General features: G+C 42.4%; 1 protein-coding gene and 1 long non-coding RNA gene across 4 annotated transcripts in view; one reads left to right on the top strand and one right to left on the bottom strand.

Moving 5' to 3' along the window:
- On the bottom strand, positions 1-6,917 carry LOC132250772 (uncharacterized). The gene is made up of 2 exons (XR_009462389.1): positions 6,830-6,917; positions 1-6,043 (listed from the first exon to the last, which is right to left on the bottom strand). It is a non-coding gene; the product is annotated as an uncharacterized LOC132250772 (long non-coding RNA).
- SLC35A3 (solute carrier family 35 member A3) overlaps positions 6,288-19,490 on the top strand; it is a 27,085-nt gene continuing 13,882 nt past the window's right edge. Inside the window, exons 1-2 of one of the 3 annotated variants that reach the window (XM_059728076.1) lie at positions 6,288-6,685; positions 18,620-18,824. In XM_059728076.1, coding sequence (XP_059584059.1) covers positions 18,638-18,824 — 187 coding nt within the window. In that variant the 5' untranslated portion in view covers positions 6,288-6,685; positions 18,620-18,637. Of the gene's footprint in view, positions 6,686-6,941; positions 7,028-14,743; positions 15,290-18,619; positions 18,825-19,490 lie in introns of those variants that run through there. The other 2 variants (XM_006264758.4, XM_019479125.2) reach the window with 2 other exon arrangements.

Here is a 19,490-nt window from a genome sequence, read left to right on the forward strand (position 1 = left end):
TTGGCCCTTAAACAATAATGACACGTTTAATACTGTTCCTAATACATGCATAGTATTCTTATAGTATGGCATGTTTTAAGCTAGTGGCAGGTGTTAACAAGGTGCATCCCTTTCAAACATTTTTTTTAAATGAATATATGGCCTATTGAAACTGCATGTAAAATTAAAGCTTAAAGCTGCTTACAACTACACATAGACTACACAAATATTCTTTGAAGCAGATACAACGGATGAAATTCTGTTGTCATTGAAATCATCTGATTTTAACAGGGTCAGGAGTGCATCCAGTGTTGTCTTCTACGTTCTCTACAACAACAACAACAACAACAACAACTAATACAATAATACTTGCAACAAATCCTGAGTTCCTTACACAGACAAAAAAAAAGAGTTTTGTATGAATAAGAACTTCAAGATTTGTCTCATAATACTGATCTTAAAACCATTCAGATACACAATATAATATTCTCTAAGACACGGTATACTCTAGTGTTGTTTGCATATATTGCACTGCTTTAATAAATTCGTCACTGATTTCATACAAAAAATTGTTGGCGTCATTCATTATTTATGCCTTTATATTGACTTAAAAATATATATTAAATTATTTTTCAGTGACGTTCTTGTGTACATGATAGCAAAAAATGTGGGTAGTTATGATAAGGAATGGACATAATGGAAATGCCACAATTGTAACCATCCCTATTCCCACTCCAATTAAAAGGTTTTTTCTAAAATATTTACTATATAGATTTGTGTCCCCCCGTGCCCATTAGGCAGTTTGATTACAATTATATTTCATTACTAAGCCTTGCAAACTTATTATGATAATTCCATGACAACATTAACATTAATTTTCCTAAAATGATTAACCCAAACAATCCTGTAACATATATCACCCATTTTCCCGAAAATACAGTCTTTATAGTGTTCCATAGTTGTATAGTAGATTTAACACCATTCCCCACTGCATTTCCAATCATGGCTAGTCCTTCTAACACCGAAGCAGATGGTGCATTGAGGATCTTGCTGGCGTTGAGTAATTTCAGGTAAGTAATGTGTTCTCCATAGTCCTTTGACAACATCACTAATTGTCCAGTTTCCAAGTTAAACGATATATTGTGAGATTCCATACGTCAGCATTATATCCCAGAATCACATTGGGTGGTCTATGTACTGGTCTGCATAATGTTGCATTGGTTAGCCGCATCCAGTTTTCATCTCTGGGATCATTTTCATTCTTGATCTCCCACTGTTGCCACTTCAATCCTTGACACCTGTAACAAAATTAAATGATTGCTTAGGTCCTCATGAGACCTAGCTTCATGAGGTTAGTGTTTGATTTTCCTCAGTTAAACAAAATAAGTGTTGGGATGTTTCCCCAGTTGATCAATTACACCTTTTGTTACTTTTTCTTCTTTGGGTAAGTGTATCCACACTTTATCATCTTTTTTATACTTATATGTCCACACTGGAAATTCTTTCTTTTCGTGTTTCAGCCACATGGTTTTATCATTATTGCACTGAATTAAGGTTACATGCAATACTGCATCCCAGTTTTTAAAGGAAATTGATTTTAAATTTGTTTTCAATTATGTCTTCAAAATACCAATGTGTCTCTCCACAACCCCATTAGATTGTGGATGGTAAGGAGTGTGCACATGATGTTCTATATTATTAATTTGGGCTTTTTCTTGATTTCTTCCTCCTGCACTATGGTTCCTATTTGATCAGCTACCTCCCAGGGTGTCTGCCCCACCAGCGGCAGTAACCAGGCTTTTACTCCTGGAGTTTTCAGTACATTTGCTGCTACCTCTAACGACATCCTGTTGCAAATTACTTGTTCAGGAGTGCTGATAAACAAACAATCATTCCTTAATCTCTGTTGTACTGCCATTAGGGTGTTTGGGGGTGCTGTCCAATGGGCAAAACTAATTCCCCGTATTATGTACCTGATATTATTCATACCCCCTTCTAAATTTTGGGGAAAGTTTAGAGCTCCCAAATGATTTTTTACCCCGGTGGCAATTAATCCAGCTAAAGTTATGGGATACATGCCTCCCGGAATTATATTCCTGGTATTTATGAGGATTGCCCCCTTACTCCATCCCGAATTTCTTATTAGTGGAAGGGCCTCCTCCGGACTTAATAGGGTCCCTATTCCATTTTCTTCCTCTATAATCCTTCCTAGCCACACACAGCAATTTTCATTAGTATGTCGTGCTGTTCTCCTAGCCAAATCTTCTATTTCCTCCCTGTTCCTTTCTCTATAGATATTCTGCCTAACTGCAGGATTTGTCCCTTGTTGTTTCCAAGTGGTAGTTACTATAGGGCATGCCTCCAGTATTGGCTCTGCTCTACCTTTAGCTACTTCTCCTACCTCACAGTCAGCTTTTAATTCTTTCAATTCTACTGTAACTTCTGCATATAGGGGTGGAGTGGATGGAGCAATTGGAGAAGGTGCAGTAGGTTGCACAGATATTTTACTTGGTTTCTCTCCATGCTCCTCTATTTCATTCACTTTACTCTGGTTCATCACCAATTTTAAAACATTAAAAGGACCTTTCACACACAGACCAAAACAATGGCCTAGATAAGGAGATAAATCTTGTCTTCTTCCTGAAACTGGCTAATGGGCAACTATTACAAACATTCAAACTATTTCATTCAATATGACAATTTGGGGACAGACAGTTTCTTTAAATCAATAGCAGGAACAAAGGTAAGATGGGCTTGTTCAGTGTTCTAGGTAGAACCTCTGCATTGAAACAACAAGATGGAAAGGGATAGGTTTTCTGAACAACATCGTTCCTTAACATAGTAAAATTCCTTCTGTACTGTTAGAAAACAGTGACTTTTCCTGTGATTCTTCACTGTGTTCCGTAACAGCCACTGGAAGATTGGATTCAAATTCCTATAGTTACCTTAGGCTGCTTCTTCTACATGGGGAAAAATGTCTAGTTCGGACTGTCCTTTGCATAGGGTGAGCATCAAGACTGTAACTAGAAAGAGGGAGAAAGGAAGCATTCATATAATGAAAAGGACTATAGCAATTCATGTTAGTTTGCCTTTGCTCCAAGAATTTATTGGAATTTGTATTTAGTGATTTGTATACTATATCAGAATTGTAAACACTATACATGAAGGTCGTTTCACTATATCTTTTTTTAGAAGACAGCCATTGTAACAGAATGTACACCTACTCTAATGAGTTTTAGACTGGGAAGTAAAGAATATTGGAGTTGATTGAAGCATGGGGAATTAGGTGGGCTGAATGTAATTACCCAAATTGAAACTGGACCAAAAAACAAGGACTTAGATTTATATTCCTGTAAAAAGCCACTAAGTGTTGTTTAATGACAAGCACACAAAAGACAACAGTGCCTCAAATGTGACAGCAGGTGAAAAACACTTCCACATGGAGCTGGGGAAGGATGGACAAGTTCTTAAAGTGGATCAAGTCAGTGAAGTTCTAAGGATCCCAAAATGCACCCCAAGAAATCTTAATGCCAATGCTGAATAGCTGTAGTGCCAGTGTGGATGTGGATACACAGATACAGTTCTGTGCGATTCCACAACACACGTGCTTGCAAACAGGCATGGCAAGCCTCAAGCACACAGGGCTAGAAGCCCAGAGTGGACCTTGGTTTGAGCTCCTGGACCTGTGCTTCGGACTTGCCGTGACTGTTTGCCTAGCACTGGAACCTCAGCCAAGCAGCAGCCCATTTCAAGGCAAAGTGTCTTGCCCTCAAAGCAGAGAAGAAAGAACAGAGGAAGGAAAAGGTGAGGAATCCCGGTCTACAGCATACTCTCCTCCATGGAAAGCCTACAACATCTACCAATGGATCTGTGGCTCAAGGATTGGACTCTAGTCACCTCAAGACCCATCAACAAGCCGTGGTAGAGATCCTCAGATCAAGGGATTGCTGACAACATACACAGCGAGAACAAGAGGTGTTTACTTCACACCTGATGTGATCCCTGTCTGAATCTTTGGGCTTTGTTGTGTTGGGACCCAGGGCAGCCGGCCAGCAGCTTTTCCTGACTCCCACCCGGGCAGATAAGGGTCCGGGGCCTTAGAAGGCCGTTAGGCGGGTACTTGTGACGCTTGGAGTGGAATTAATTAGGCGGACGCTTATCGGTTGCAAAGCAAGATTGTTTACTCACGTCAAGGTGGTGTAAGACGGAGGTCAGAGATACTTAGTTACAGCTTAGAGATCGTCATTCAGTCGTTCTGCAGATATATATATACGGGCCGGCAGTCGGCTTATTGGGCACGTGGGGCAAGGGTACGCCAGGGAGGTCGCGGCGGGAAGACGCTGACAACTGATCAAATTGTCAGATTTACTCCAAGGTGTGGGCAGAGTTGTCTTCGACTTTGCGAAAAATATAAGCGGGTTTTGTTTGTATGATAGCCAATTGTTTTTTTGCCACGTCATAAGTCTAATTAGAATCGCCAATTATCTAGCGGTCTTTGCTAGGGTGTTATTTTCACAGGATTACTCCTTGTTTTCTTTGACCAATTATAATGATTTATATAAAGCAAAGAAGGCAAAAGTTTTTATCTCTGTTAGTGGCGCAGCAATAAATTTTTTTTTGACATGCGCAGAAAAAAGTGGTTACTATCATTATTGTTAACCCTTAGTTAACCTAGTGCAGAAAAAACTGTTTTAAATGGTTATTACTTGTTTGTGACATGGGCACTACTTAATTTGGTTGTGACATGTTGCAGGTTAATTTTAGGCAGCTTGAGGAGCTCTTAACCCCTGGATTGCTCACACATTAAGACATGTCAACTAGTTTTAAGTATTCTTTGGGCATCTTAAAGTTACGCTGCTCCAGGGCAGGTTTATCTCTGACCCACGTTATCCAGCTTGTGTTCCACAAACGTGCGGCCACTCCCCATAGAGAAGCCACTGAAGTTTCGGTTCTCCAGCATCCCAGGAAATCAGGTCCTTTTCTCTCCCCCTGCGGGTCTGTGGGGACGACTGTAGCTCCTAGTTGAGGCCCTGCCAGCCAGCCCTACAGAAGCAGGTCAGGGCCATGCGGCTGGGAGAGGTTCTTAGCCTGACTATGACTGCACTCAACCCAAGCTATAACCCAGATCAACAGTTGGGAAGCTTAAAGCACAACTTGTAACCAGGCTCTTTAGCAGCACGAAGCCCCCCCCGATGGATCTGTCAGGCGTGGTTCTTCCAAGTTCGAGGTCGGTGGACTCTGGCCAGCGCTCTCACTGGCTTGTTATTCAGACTGAACAATTTAAAGGGAGGACCCAGTGTTGTTGGCTACAAATGTCCAACTCGGGATCCTTAAAATTCTGGTTTATTAGGTGGATTGAAACACTGTAATGAAATCATAAACCTTGGGCCTGGTCCCCACACATGCACACACACAGTAGCAAGCTACAAGAGTCAGGTATACCTATCCCACAGGCGCTGGGGTCTGCCATTGATGGCCAGTCAAGGCTTCTTTCAGCATGGTGTTATCCTCCAGAAGGGAGTCACCGGCTGGTCCTTCTGGCTCGATAGGTCGGGTGCTGGTCAAGTTGGAGATCAAGAGGGCACCGCTGAGGGTCACGTTTCACTGCTTTTTATCTGTCCTTGGCAGACTTTGGTAACTCCTCCCCAGTTTTCAGGTTTGCCCAATCAATCCAGGGGTCGTTGACCCTCGTGGGACTTCCCCCTCAGTGGCTACTGAATGACATCTGTCAGCCCCGGGGTTGTCGGCATGTACGTGCAGGTTTGGGAGTCTGTTGATGAATTTTGAATAGGGCTCTGGGAGCAGTCAATCTGGAGATATTCAGCCCAAAAGTTGGTCCCTGGGGTTGATTAACTCAGGCCAGGGCTTCTCGCCCTTGAACACTGAGGTTTAGAGAATTCCTGGTTGCTACATTTTCTCCTATTGATTTCTTCCCTTGGTCCATCTGTGGTTTCCCTAGGTGTCAACTGCTGCCTGCTACTGTGTTACCCTTCAATCACTGATTCACTGGCTCTTGATTCCTGCCCTTGTTAGCATTGTTACAACGTATAGCTTACTTCTGAAACTAAACACATTTAGTTAAAAGGTGAGGACTATAAAATATAAGCTACAAGAGTAATGCCATGGCGCACAAATAGATAAAAATACCAAAATAGAAGGGGAGATACAAAATACACACATACAAACTTTAAAACACAATAAGAAAAGGTGGAAGAAGAGAAACATATCCAAAGAGGGGAGAGCAAATGCAGGCAAGAGGAAAAGGCGGAGCTCCCCTCCAGCAGCCCAGGTGTGTGCGGGGATGTATGCGACAGCTCTGGCTCCCCCAACCAGACTCCTGGGGTGACAGAGGAGGTGCGGACAGGCCGGGCCGCACGCCCGGAGGCCTGTCCCCCGGCAAGGCGCGAGCCCCTGCGTGGGCCTTTAGCCCGGCGGGGAGCAAGCGGGGCCGGCTCATGACAGGGGGCGACATCCTCGGGGCAGGGGGCGCTGAGGCCGACCCCGCCCGGAGCCAGGCGACGGCGCCCGCTCCTCGCGGGGCTGGAGGCCGCGGCCGGCGCCACGCAGAGGCCGGGCCGGGCCGCGCCGCGCCGCGCCGCACGCCGGGGCCCTGGGAACGGAGCGGCCGCGGCCGCGGCTGCAGCCGGAGCCTTTGCGGGACGGGACCGGAGCACCCGGAAGCGCCGGCGGGCGGGCGGCGCGGCAGGTGAGAGGCGGCTGCGGGGCCGGCGCGGAGGCCCGCGAGCGGGCGTAGGTGGGGCAGCCCCCGGGGCCGGGGCCGGGGCCGGGGCCGGGGCAGGGGCAGCAGGGGGAGGCGAGCCGCGACCCCCGGGCAGGCGGCGCCTCTCACCTCCTGCGGCGCACGTCCTGGCCTGGGCTCGCTTCCCGGACCCAAGCCCACGGGGCCTTTCAGGGAGCTGCCACCGGAGCCTGAGCCTCAGGTTGGGCCCGCGCCGTCGGGATGGACACAGTCGTGCGGCGGGAAAGGCTTTAGCATCCCTCAGGCGTGCGCAAGGGGAGACGGAGGGCCAAGGACGACACAAGAGAGGTAAAGGCAGCCTGAGCTGCCTCATGTTTTGGATGCCGCCTAGGCTGTTGGGTGAGGGCGAGGCACATGAGGGGCCGGTGAGACAGGGAGGAGCTCGGGGATGGAAAGTCCAGGGAAAGGAGCTGCTGGTGAGGGTGGAGGAGGAGGCTGAGGCTGAACACAGTTCTTGCCGTGCAAGGGGCATGGAGAGCAGTGTGGGAACGTGTCAGACCATTCAAAAGCTGGACTTCCTTCAACAGCATTAACCTTGTCTCTTCTGTACAAAAACAACTTATTTCTAATTACGGAGGGCATTTTTTCTATTATTATTATTATTTGCAACAGTTGTCCATCAGCTTGTTTTGAGTGCAGCAACTCGCTTGCATTGCTCCACTCGAGGTGGAAGTATAGCGGCCGCACTCTAGAGAGAGATTAGATTAGCAGTTGATGAGTGTGAGCACCAGCTCCATCCCTTCTCACTTGAGCTTCACCCTGTACTCCTGAGGTGTAGTTTAAAGCTAGACGCGTGTGTGTACATGGGTTTGGGTAGGATAACGCTGAAGTAAAACTCCTGAGTTCACACTACGGTGAAGACAAGTTCTTTGTGTGCAGGTATGTGTTTGAGGTGGGATTTGAACGAAGACAGAGAACTGAAAGTTCACCCCTGTCTCCATTTGACTAATAAGTCTTTCTGTACTGGGATATATGCAGTGAATACAGTGTATGCAGTGTTTAAAAGAAGAGACAGAGAAGTTTGATCCTACGTGTCCTTCTTCTATGTTAGCAGACTGGGTTTGGCTCAGTAACTCTTATGTCAATATAAAACTATAGCACCAATGTGCATTGATGTTAGATTTAACTCAGTGATGTCTTCCGTTTCCTCTGCAAGTGAACACTGTCAGTTTCTAGCCTGAATATTTGATTTCCATTAGCACTCATCTAACTAGAGAGAATGTATTTCTGGGCTCTTCATTGCCTGTAAGGGGTCAAAGGAAGAATCTAAAGATTTAACCTCGTATGGCACTTGAGGTTAACAGTTTCTGACTTACTATTACTAGATATGTTTAGAGTTGATAAAAAAAATTCCTGAGAGATCTTTCCTTGTGAGAAAATAAGATGTGTTCTACAGTAGCATCCAAAACCCAAAAGGCCACAGTCAGAATTTGGTTGCCACTCTGTTAGCTTTCTTATATATTTGTAGGAGAGGACAATTTATGGTGTTGTCTTATTTACCCAAGTCCAAGCTGTCTTCAAAGTTAAGATGACCCATCCTCCAATAGTTAGATTCTAAACATGGAAAATTTATAATTGTTTTATAATTTTCAATGTCTAGAATCTAATTATTGGAGGATCATCTTAAATTTGTACTTTGCAGTGGGGAAAGCAGTGGCAGAGAGGCAAGCAACACCCCCCTTTTACCCTTTGCGCACCTTGCCCCCCTGGTTTCTGCACCCCACTGTGCCTGCCCTCCCACTTTCCCCTTTCTCCCGTCTGTTGCCTGCCTCTGTGTCTGTCTCCCCCCACCTCCAGTGCTGCTTGGCCCTGCCACCAGTTACCTTCACTAGTGGTTCTGGCTCTGAGCCCCACCCAGCTAGACAGCAGTGGCTGTGGCAGTAGCATGTCCAGCCCCAGAGCTAGGGCTGGAGCTGTCACCTTTGCAACCACAGCTGTGTGGCTCAGGGGCTGGAGCCAGTGTGTACTTCATTCCCCAGGCCAGAGCTGGAGCTGATGGAGGGTAAACAGGGCAGGGAGCAGAGGTGGGGGGAGGTGGAGAGGAGTGGCAGAGGCTGTGACTCTGAGCCAACCCTCCACCACCTTCCCCCTAACCCCCCTGCTTTTTACTCAAATCCAAGATGAGCTGTTTTCCCCTATGTTGAATGAGGAAGAACTTCATCTTTGATTTGAGTTAATTTAAAAATAGAGGAGAGCATCACTGGGCTTCCTCTCCGGAACTGTAGGAATACTGGAACCTTTTACTAAAATTATATGTCAATGGGTATCAATGTGTCCTTATGTGTCACCCACAGGCAGATTTCTGTTTGAAGCTGAGTTGAGAAGAATGCATAGAGAGAGGAGATATTTAGCAAATAAGATTTCCTTACTGTACTGTTACTGTACTCTGAAGAATTTTGATAAACTATGTTTGCTGACACTCGGTGTACTGGCATGATTAGCAAAGGGGTAAGTTAGAACTGTAGTCTGGGAGCGAAGTGCATCATTCTAATTGTATTGGTTGTATTTAATATTCCCATCATGGAAATGTTGTTCAGTTGCCTTGATCCTTTTTCAAGAAATCCTTAACTCAGTAGAAAACCAATATGGATAGAAATAGTAGAAAAGCTGTTCTAAGGAGAACTTATTGAAAAAAAAAAAAAGCTTGTTGAATTAGTAGTTTGCTTAGGTTCTACCAGTGGAGAAAGGGAAGTAACTTTAAACATTTGTTATTAAACACTTTTTGAAAATGCAAGTTATAGGAAAAATACAGCACGTCCACATGGTGTTCCTAATAAAGACCTTCACAAAGAGAATGAGTGCAACCAAAGAACCTAAGATTTGAACTGATAACGTGACTAGTGGTGGCTGGGATGGAAGTATATGGGCAGGTACAGTTTCAAGCGATAACAGTTGTGGATGTCAACAGGAGTAGCTGGAAAGGAAGCCAGTGTCAGATAAGAGGTTTGAGAGGTAAAATGGAGCAAATCTATGGAAAGATTTTAAAACAAGAAAGTTGATTAGAATTACTCCGTGTTAATTTTTACCAGTTGTGGCTTATAAAAAAAAAACTTTACACATGTAATCTAAAGATTACGTACGGAAAAATGTCATTTTTCAAATTCATACCATTTAGCAAAGCATTTGACATTTACAAACTGTTAGTACATATCTAAATTCCAACGCAGAAAAAAGTCAACAATACATTTGGGTAGACTGTCAGATCCTAAGAGATTTTTCTGCATTCTAATTACCATCTGTATGCTGCTTCCCACACAAAGAATAATTTACTCAGTTGGATATAGTTTTATTGAGCCCTTAAACCTTGTCCAATAGGATATATTGATGTGCACAGAGGTAAAAGATCTGAGGAATTGAGCAACCACATGGAAAATGCAGGTTTCTTACTTTAAGTAGTCTGTCTTATTAGGTTGTCCAGTACAAGCAGAAGTAAGTGTCAGTGCCAGACTGGGATATAAGGGAGAGAAGGTTATATGCATGTTAACACCTTGGAGAGGAGTTGATACATGAAAATAGTTTCTCCAGATTCTGTGTGCTAGTAGCCTTGAGTTGTAGAGTTCAGACAAATTTGTTGTTACTCCATTTTTCTTCTTTGATTGTGTCTCCTTGTTTGCCGATCTTCTTAATATTATTTTCCTATTTTAATAATTTATTCAAGCATAGCATTACCAATTAGTTCGTGTCCCCGCTACTGTGATCATTAAAGTATGCAATTGTAGTCTGCCCTTCTGTTTTTAAGGAGATGCCATGGGTAGATTACATAAACCTGTTCTACTTGAATGAATCAGAACAGTTTACTTTTTACCTTATTTATTTGTGTGAGGCCAAGTCTTACAGAACTTATTTTCTGGCAAATCCCAGCTGCAAAACTAAAGCAATGATTACATTTGCCTTTTGGTTTTACTTGGGTCTTGAGTTTCCAGTTTAGTTTGGTCTCAGTTTTTGCTGAAGTGCAAATACTGCTGAAGTGTTTAAATGGTTGCATTTTGTGTACAGAAGAATACTTGATAAAAAACCCCCAAACATATCAACAGTCAAACAGCCAACAGTATCAAGTCTCTTATAACTTGGCCTTTATGTTCTAAGAACCTCAGCAATTAAAATGTGAAATCTAAGTTGTATTTAATGCCAACCTGAGTGCAGCTTATGTTAGCCTATAGCCATTGGCTGAAAAATATAAGAAGAGTCTGACATTTTCATTTACTTCAAAATTAAACTTTGAGTAAAAAAAAATATAGGTGAGCCAACAGCAAACATTTATTTTCATGCCAGGTGCTTCTGTGAATCAGCACTAAATAATTAATTTCCTCCAGCACTCGTTTAAGATATGTGAAATAAAGTTGTTTGCACAAATTTTGTGTTTACTTTTTAGGCTGCTGGTTTTTATGTGGTCCTTCCTTGTTCAGGTCTGAGTCTTGCAGACTTGTTTCCTGTGGTGAACAATGGCTGCTCTGTGGAGCCCCAGGGTCTGTCCACATAGTACAAGTTGCAGAACTAGAACCTCAAATGGCATTAAATGTACTTCCATGGTTCTTTTTTAAATACCCACTGAAGTCTATACTGAAGAACTTTGAGGCTGTATCAATAAGACACAAAGCATGTTCTAGAGCAATAGTGATCAACAATTTTGGCATAGATGCCACAAATTAAGTTTCACATTCTCCCCATATGCCACTCTGATCCCCTCCCCTTGTCCTGTGTTCTGCTCCACTTTCTGCACCCTGCCTGATATGCCACTGTTTTCTGCTTTCTACCCGATCTGCCATTGTGTTGCCTGTTCCCTCCCTGATCTGCCTCATGTCACACACGGAGGCTGCTCATGCCACTTGTGGCATCCATGCCACAGGTTGACCAACCCTGTTCTAGAGATTATCCTGTTTTAGTTCTACACTGGATCATTGCTAGACTGGATCTTCTATGGAGAGATTGTGAGCATCTACAGCTCACAGACCCTAAGCATTTATGGACATGGTCTTTAAAGCTGTTGAGTGCATGCAGTACCAGATGATATCTGTGCGATGCAGCCTCTAAGCTGCTGAATTTTAAATCTCACTCCAAAGTGTGAAAACAGTTGTTCAAAAAAAGTAAGTATATGTTGTTTAAAAAATAAAGATAGGGTAGTGGCTATGTATTTTAGAGTTAGCAAGAATCTTGTATTACATATGGTGCTGCTTTAGTTCTTTTGCAGCTGAAAACAGAACATTCAGAAATTGTTTTTCTTGTAGTGAGAATACTTAATTTACAAAGGTTAACATTGGAATGTGAAAAGCACCATTGGGTGCAGGGTGGACAGGCTAGGGTGCTCAGAAAGTGGGGCCAGGTCTGGTGGTAGCGGGGACACTAGCAGTGGCAGCTGGGAAATGGAGTCCAGGTACCGCAGCACCCCAGCCCTGCTGTGCACCTGGGGGTGACGGAGCCAACTGCATGCACCATGGCCAGGGCTGCCCCCTGTGCCTGGGCAGGCAAGGCTGAAGGACCTGCTGCAGGCTGGATAGAATCCCTTGGCAAACCAGATCTGGCCCATTAGCTAAATTCTGCCCAACCCTGTCTTATAATGTGATTTTGAATGAACAAGACTGTACTTTGTTCAGTTGTAAATAATATTAATTGTAAAATCATAGAATCAGAGAAAATTAGGGTTGGAAGGGACCTCAGGAAGTTATCTAGTCCATCCACTTGATCAAAGCAGGACCATCCCCAAATATATCATCCCAGCCAAGGCTTTATCTAGCTGGATTTTAAAAACCTACAAAGATAGAGATTCTACAGCCTCTCTGGGTAACCTGTTCCAGTGCTTTACTGCCCTCCTCAAGAGAGTTTTTCCTAATATCTAATCTCAGCTTCCCTTGCTGCAACTTGAGACCATTGCTCCTTGTTCTGTCATCTGCCACCGCTGAGAACAGTCCAGCTCGATCTTCTTTGCAACTACCCTGCACGAAGTTGAAGGCTGCTATTAAATCCTCCCTCGGTCTTCTCTTCTCCAGACTCAGTAAGCCCAGTTCCCTCATCCTGTCCTCAGAAGTCATGTGCCCAAGCCCCCAAACCATTTACATTGCCCTCTGCTGGATTCTCTTCAATTTGTCCACATCCTTTCTGCAGTGGGGAGCCCAAAACTGGACACAGTACTCCAGATGTGGCCTCACCATCACTGATTATAAGAGAACAATCATTTCCCTCAATCTGCTGGCAGCATTACTACTATTACAACTCAGTATGCTTTTAGCCTTCTTTGGAACAAGGGCACACTGTTGGCTCATAGCTGATTGTCCGCTGTAACCCCCAGGTCCTTTTCTGCAGAGCTGCTGCTTAGCCAGTCAGTCCCCAGTCTGTACCGGTGCATGGGATTATTCCATTCTAAATGCAGGACTTTGCACTTGTCCTTATTGAACTTCATAAGATTTCTTTTGGTCCGGTCCTCCAATTTGTCTAGGTCTCCCTGAATCCTAGCCCTACCCTCCAGTGTATCTACTACTCTCCCCAGCTTGGTGTTACCTGGAAACTTGCTGACAGTGTACTCCATCCCACCTTTCAGATCATTGATGAAGATATTGAACAAAATCAGCCTCAGGACCAACTCTAGACATCAAGCCATTGTTTACTACCCTTTGAGCCCAACAATCCAGCCAGTTTTCTATCCACCTTATAGTACATTCATCCAACCCATACTTCCTTAGCTTGCCTGCAAAAATGTTGTGGGAGACTATATCAAAAGCCTTGCTAAAGTCAAGGTATATCACATCCCTTGCTAAAGTCAAGGAAGCCTTTCTGAGGTCAAGGTATATCACATCAGTTTCTTGCAAGAACTGAGGAAAGCATGAGAGATTTTCTTGTGGTCTTTGTACGTGTGAAATAATTAGAATGTACTTACAATGATTTTTTGGGGGGAAAGGACATGGAGGGGAGGGAATTTAACATAGCAGTGAGATACAGGTCAAGATTTTGTATTTTATAAGGTTATGATGAGTTGGCAGTCTGTAGTTCAGGAATGAATGTAGTCAATCTGCATGGATAAGTGAAATAATGTATTTTCCACTTAAGTCAGTGATTCTCAACCAGTGTGCTGCAGCACCCTGTGGCATCTTGAGATCTTTTCCAGAGTGCTGCAGGGTGTTACACAATGTTAGCACTGTTTGGTGTGCAGAAATGATTCACAAGGTAAACCCAGAGATTTCAAACAGGAATTCATGGTGTTAAAAACATTTTTACCTGTTTTGGTCTTTCTGAGTTGTTTGCAACAAAAGAATAGCTCTATTATATTCCCGTAGTCCGAGGGGTGCCTTAAATCTAAGGAGGAGGACCTTGAGTCTGAAAAGGTTGAGAACCACTGATATAAGTCCTGCTACCAGAAGTTATGGAGGATTTTCAGTAGTCCCATTATTTAACAACTAGTCATATGGCTTCCCAAATAGTTTTTTGGTTCCCCACCCCTTTCCCCCCTGTCTCCACATGCTATTAACTCTTTTTCCATACATTTAAAGTGGAGTCAGCACTCTCACTTATTTTCCACTAATAGTGTCCCTAGTGGAGGGGTGGGCTAGTGTCCAGTAGCAAGTATAGTATAATATAAATTCACACCCTAGCATACTGTGCACTAACTTTCCAATGTAGACATATACCCTTTCTTAGCTGCTCTCTCTGCATGAATAGCATAGTGCTTTGTCTGCTAAGATACTTAAGTTTGCCTTTGGTACGGAAACAATATAGCCCAGTTAGCAGAGTGCTACATCTGGGTTGATTAGTCTTGTTTCTCAGCAGAGCTAATTAGTACAGATCATGTGCCATGCTAATATTGAATCTAGTCTTACCTCCAACAAACTAGTTTGGGCATCTGTGCGTGGCTTTGCATTGTATCTGCAAAGTGCTGAATGGTCTGACCCAAAACCTGGAAGGCAATTAAGCCTGTGTTTGATTCAAGCTGTGACCAGTCCCACTAAAACAAATGAGGCACCTTGAGTGCCTAAGTGATATGTTGGATTGAAGCCCAAGTTTGCACTGGGTTGTACACCCTGATACATGAAACTTAAGGTAAAAGGAAGGGAAGAGGGAACAAAGCAAGCTGAGCACCTACAGGGAAGTTATTGTAAGTTAATAGGTGGGGCATTTTCTTACTGGAATGTGAAAGTTCAACTGTTGTGCAGTTCCAGACACGTGACTAACATACGGTACCACGTACAGCATAAAACGAAGGTGCTTCATTTGTACACAACATTGCTGACGACTGCTTTTCTTGGAACCTGCAACTCGGTTCCATTCTTAACTCCAAGAACAATCTTTCTTTTACAACCACAGCAATACTTAAGTTCATTTTGTGTGGCTGTTAATGCTTTGGGTCCATTTAAGGAATCAGTGGAATAAATATTTGATGTTCTTTTGCTGCTACCTTTCTGAGGCACTTTGTCCTATTTAAGGAACTGCTTGGCAGGAAAGAAAATGGAAGTGACCAATTTTTTACAGGCAAAGTTAAATGGATGATATTACAGTCTTAAATTTCTGCTTTCTGGAATCATGACAGATAATGAACCCAAGATTGTACTTGAAGACAACAATTCTGTATGTATTTTTTTGTACTTTTTCTGGTGTCTGAGTTTTATTGGAAAAGCACTCACTTCTAAGGTCAGCCTCTTCCCATAAGTTGATCTTTGGGGTGATATGAATCTACAGTACTGCTCTGCTTGTTCACCAGATACAGAAGTTGAAGGTCAGAGGGTTCTGTGAACCTCTCCATTCTATGTAAATGCATCTGTTTCAGAGGAATTTGGCTCAGAAGCAGCTTGTCTGTGAGGTGTGAGTTTTTGGAAAAAGTTATCTATGCATGTTAGTTGGGACATGTTTTTATGTAGTCAAATTCCCAGTGCTCACATTCTAACCAACTGGGTGGATTGGAGGAGGAGGAGGAGATAGGGATATTTCAGAACTGAAAGAGGGAATTGGCAAAACTGTCCCAAATATGCAGTATAACCTTAATCAAAAAAATGGAGGAAGATGAAAATGCAAGGGCTTAGAATTAATTCCTTTTTTAAAGTGTTACACGGATTATTTCCTGAGAGATGCTAGCTTCAGAAAGAAGCTAATGCAGTGTGAGCACTCTATAGTTCCAGACCTATGAGAGAAAAAAATTTCTATTATGCAAAATGTTACCACTTCTATTTAATTGAAGATAACTTTAGCTACCACTTCTTTAAGAGTCTTCCCAGTTATCCTTCATCTGTTCCTGTTGAATTGGCAGTGTCGGCTTTTGTCTGGACCGGAGAGAAACAGCAGATTTTTATTTTCCCTAGTCCCATCAGGATTCTTTTCACCCTCAGGTTCACAGCTCATTTCCTTGTTCCTGGAAGACAGCAGCCCACCTTTCTGTTCTTTGGACCGTGATAAAAGCCTTTTGATTTGCTCACAGTGTGTTTCCAATTGCTAGTTTGTCTTTTGCAGGTGTTGATATTAATCTTGGGTTGTTTTCCTTTTGTCTGCATATTACACTGATTTCTGTTTCTCTCTCAATCTTCTGCATGTCTCTTCCTCTTTTGTGGGGTTTTACTTTTTCTTCTCTTTATGTATTTCTCTTTGTTCTCCAATATAACAAACCTGCCTTTCAATCTCCTCCAGTAGTCAGTCTCTTCCTCTGCCTTATCCTGCATTGTCTGTGCAGGCTCCTCTCCTCCAACATTTCATCAAACCCCTGAATTCTACCAATTTCTCCACCAGGATCTCTAGTCCTCAAATTTTCTTTTCATGGTCTCTTTTGGGTGATATTTTTGCATATAAATAGTTTCTGTCAAGTAGCACCTTCAGGTTAATGTGCATCCTATAGCTTCTGCACTCACTCATTTATTCTCTTCCTTTCCTCATTGCTAATGAACATTAACAAAAATACATGCAGATCTATAATTTTGGCTGCAAATAACTGTATTGTTCACAGAAATGAGCTGCAATTCACCTGCATCTGTGACTGTATGGTTGCAAGCCTGTTATACAGTACTATAATGTCTCAAGTAGCCGCAGTTTATAGCTAATCTATTTTTTCTACATATTTAATTGCAAAACATTTATGAGAACTGAGTGTGTGTGTATGAGTCAGAAGTCTTTGAATAGTGCAGTTTGTCTAGATCTGGGAAAGAATAAGCTTAGAAGATATATTTGAGATAAAATCACAGTCAGTGAAAAACAGCGCTTATTTTAGGCACAGGTTTTCAAAAGTATGTGCACATTTCCCCCACATTCAATTATTATGCACAGCACGTGATACTTGCAGGTTACCCGTGTGCATTGAGCATTGCATAGTCAAGCATGCAGACTTTTAAAACTCATAAATCTTAACTTGAATTTTACTGTATGTGGCGCCAGTACAGTATGTGTATAGGCCTAGCCTCTCCTTGCCTTCTGTTCTAGAGTTCTCTAATAAATACAGTGCTTAAAGTGATGGTAGCAGGCAGAGCCAGTGTACATTGCAGTGCCTAGTATTGATTAAGTGAAACTAAATCAGTGTTAGCTACAAGGAATTTTTCTGGTATGGACAGTGCATTTAGGCTTTCTCACTTGTGTGATGGCAGTGAAGTTGCATCCATAATTATTCAGTATTTGTCTTTCCCAAAATTGTCATAGATTTCATAGACATTAGGGCTAGAAGGGACCTCGGAAGATCGAGTCCAGCCCCCTGCCCAAAGGTTAGGAAGTCAGCCGGGTTCATAGGATCCCAGCAAGATGAGCATCCAGTTTGCTCTTGAAGGTGTTCAATGTAGGCGCTTGAACCACCTCCGGTGGCAGGCTGTTCCAGACCTTGGGGGCTCTTTCTTGTCTTTCAAGTCTCTTTCTTGCATAGCGTTAGCCAACATAGCACTGCCGAGCCTATAAGGTGTCATTTGCTATTGTTCTGCTTTCAATTTACACAACATGGTTATCTGAATGTTTGTGGATTAATTTTCAGCACAGGAATTAGGTTCATCAGTCCCATTAACAGTAATTGTGGTTGCTTTACATGCAGCTAAAAACTGCATTGTGTTTTGGAGCATGCTGAATGCACAACCCCTGATCCAGAAAAGGCTTTTATGCATACATTTAATTTTAGCCCTTTTTTGGGACTGCTTATGCTTAAATTAAACATGCATAAAGCTGACAGAATTAGAGCTTTTCTCAGCACTTCAAAATTTCTAAAATAGAGATGTGATGATCTGTCTCACGAGCTACAAGATGGCCTATAAATGTAGATTTGAATGTAGTGCATATGAAATGAGTGTGTACAGTGTGAACTTGCATTAATATCTATCATGGAAATGGAGGCTACTATTTTTATTACTCGGAACAAATAGGATAAAGTGCAATACTCCTTACACTGTTTTTCCTATTGCTTTTTCTCTTACCATGGCAATGGTCATTGTCTTATCTGTGATCATGAATTAGGGACGTTTTAGTTGTTGGGGTTCTTTTATATTTTCTCATTCGATTTATTTGATTCAATAGCTCTTTGAGCATTATGGGAATTGATGTATTTGACTGTCATGTTACTGTGTTGACCAAGTTCCATGGAACATTTGCATTTCATAATCTTCAGGTATCAAAATTTATTTTAAACAGGCTCATTTCACCTTTGATTTGAACAAAAATATTGCATAGTAATAAGCACCACTGAGTATCATTATAGAGTTTCTCTGCTAATAGGAATTGTTCTTCCTAAGCTTTTGCTATTTTACTACTCATAGTTCAGTTGAAATTGGTTAGCCTCTTGCAGCATTGTTTTTAGAGTAGAAATCTGGATAAGCAAACATTGTTGTATTTGATTCCCTTGTTTGACTCTGTCCAATGGACACCATTTCCATACATAAAATTAGAGAGGAAATGGCAGCGTATAGTTTTGGCTACATAATTATTTTTATTTTTCTTCTGTTTCAGGAAAGTGAAGGTCAAGCAATGTCTACCAATTTGAAATATCTCTCCTTGGGGATCTTGGTCTTTCAGACCACTAGTTTGGTCTTGACTATGCGTTATTCTCGGACATTGAAAGAAGAAGGACCTCGCTACTTATCCTCCACTGCAGTAGTTATTGCTGAGCTGCTGAAGATTATGGCCTGTATTTTACTTGTCTACAAAGATAGCAGTATGCATTGGGTTTTTTCAATTAGTATTTTTCCTATATTTTATTAAATAATGTATTCCAGTGAAAGCTGCAGAAACAGGTTAATTCTTCTCTAGTTTGGTTCTCAGTTAGCTTAGGAACTGCTTTTTACATGCTTGGGTAGATTGTAAGACCTATACATTCTCACCATCTCTGTATCACGTGGCTCCTTATCACAATAATGTTCCAACAGTAGGAAAGACCTCTGCTTGTACTTAATACCTCAATGCCATATATCCATTTTGTAAATCTATCAAAGAAACTCCATTTGATGGGACATGAATATTGAGAAGTATGCAAAGCTGTTGTACTGAGAACGGACTTGCCTCTTCTGTTCATCTGGAAGGCATGCACAAGAGTGCTAAATGAGTAGGAATGAGGGAAAGCCATACATGTGTTTGAAGAATAAGTGATAAGAGCATGAAACAGAAACAATGAGCTCCTAGCATAGTAGAAGAGATGCTATTCTAATAGTAATCAAAAACACAATGTTAAGCTCACAACTTCGTTAACTTCAAAGTGCTGTTGTTAGAGTGTATGTTCTATACATCATGATTATTTTCAGTTTTCTAGCACCCCAGGGGTGCAGACAGAAGTGACAATTTTTGCCTGTGCAAGATAGTGTGAGAATCGGAACCCTCATTACAT

Source organism: Alligator mississippiensis, chromosome 5 (genome assembly GCF_030867095.1).
Source record: "Alligator mississippiensis isolate rAllMis1 chromosome 5, rAllMis1, whole genome shotgun sequence".
NCBI lineage: Eukaryota > Metazoa > Chordata > Crocodylia > Alligatoridae > Alligator > Alligator mississippiensis.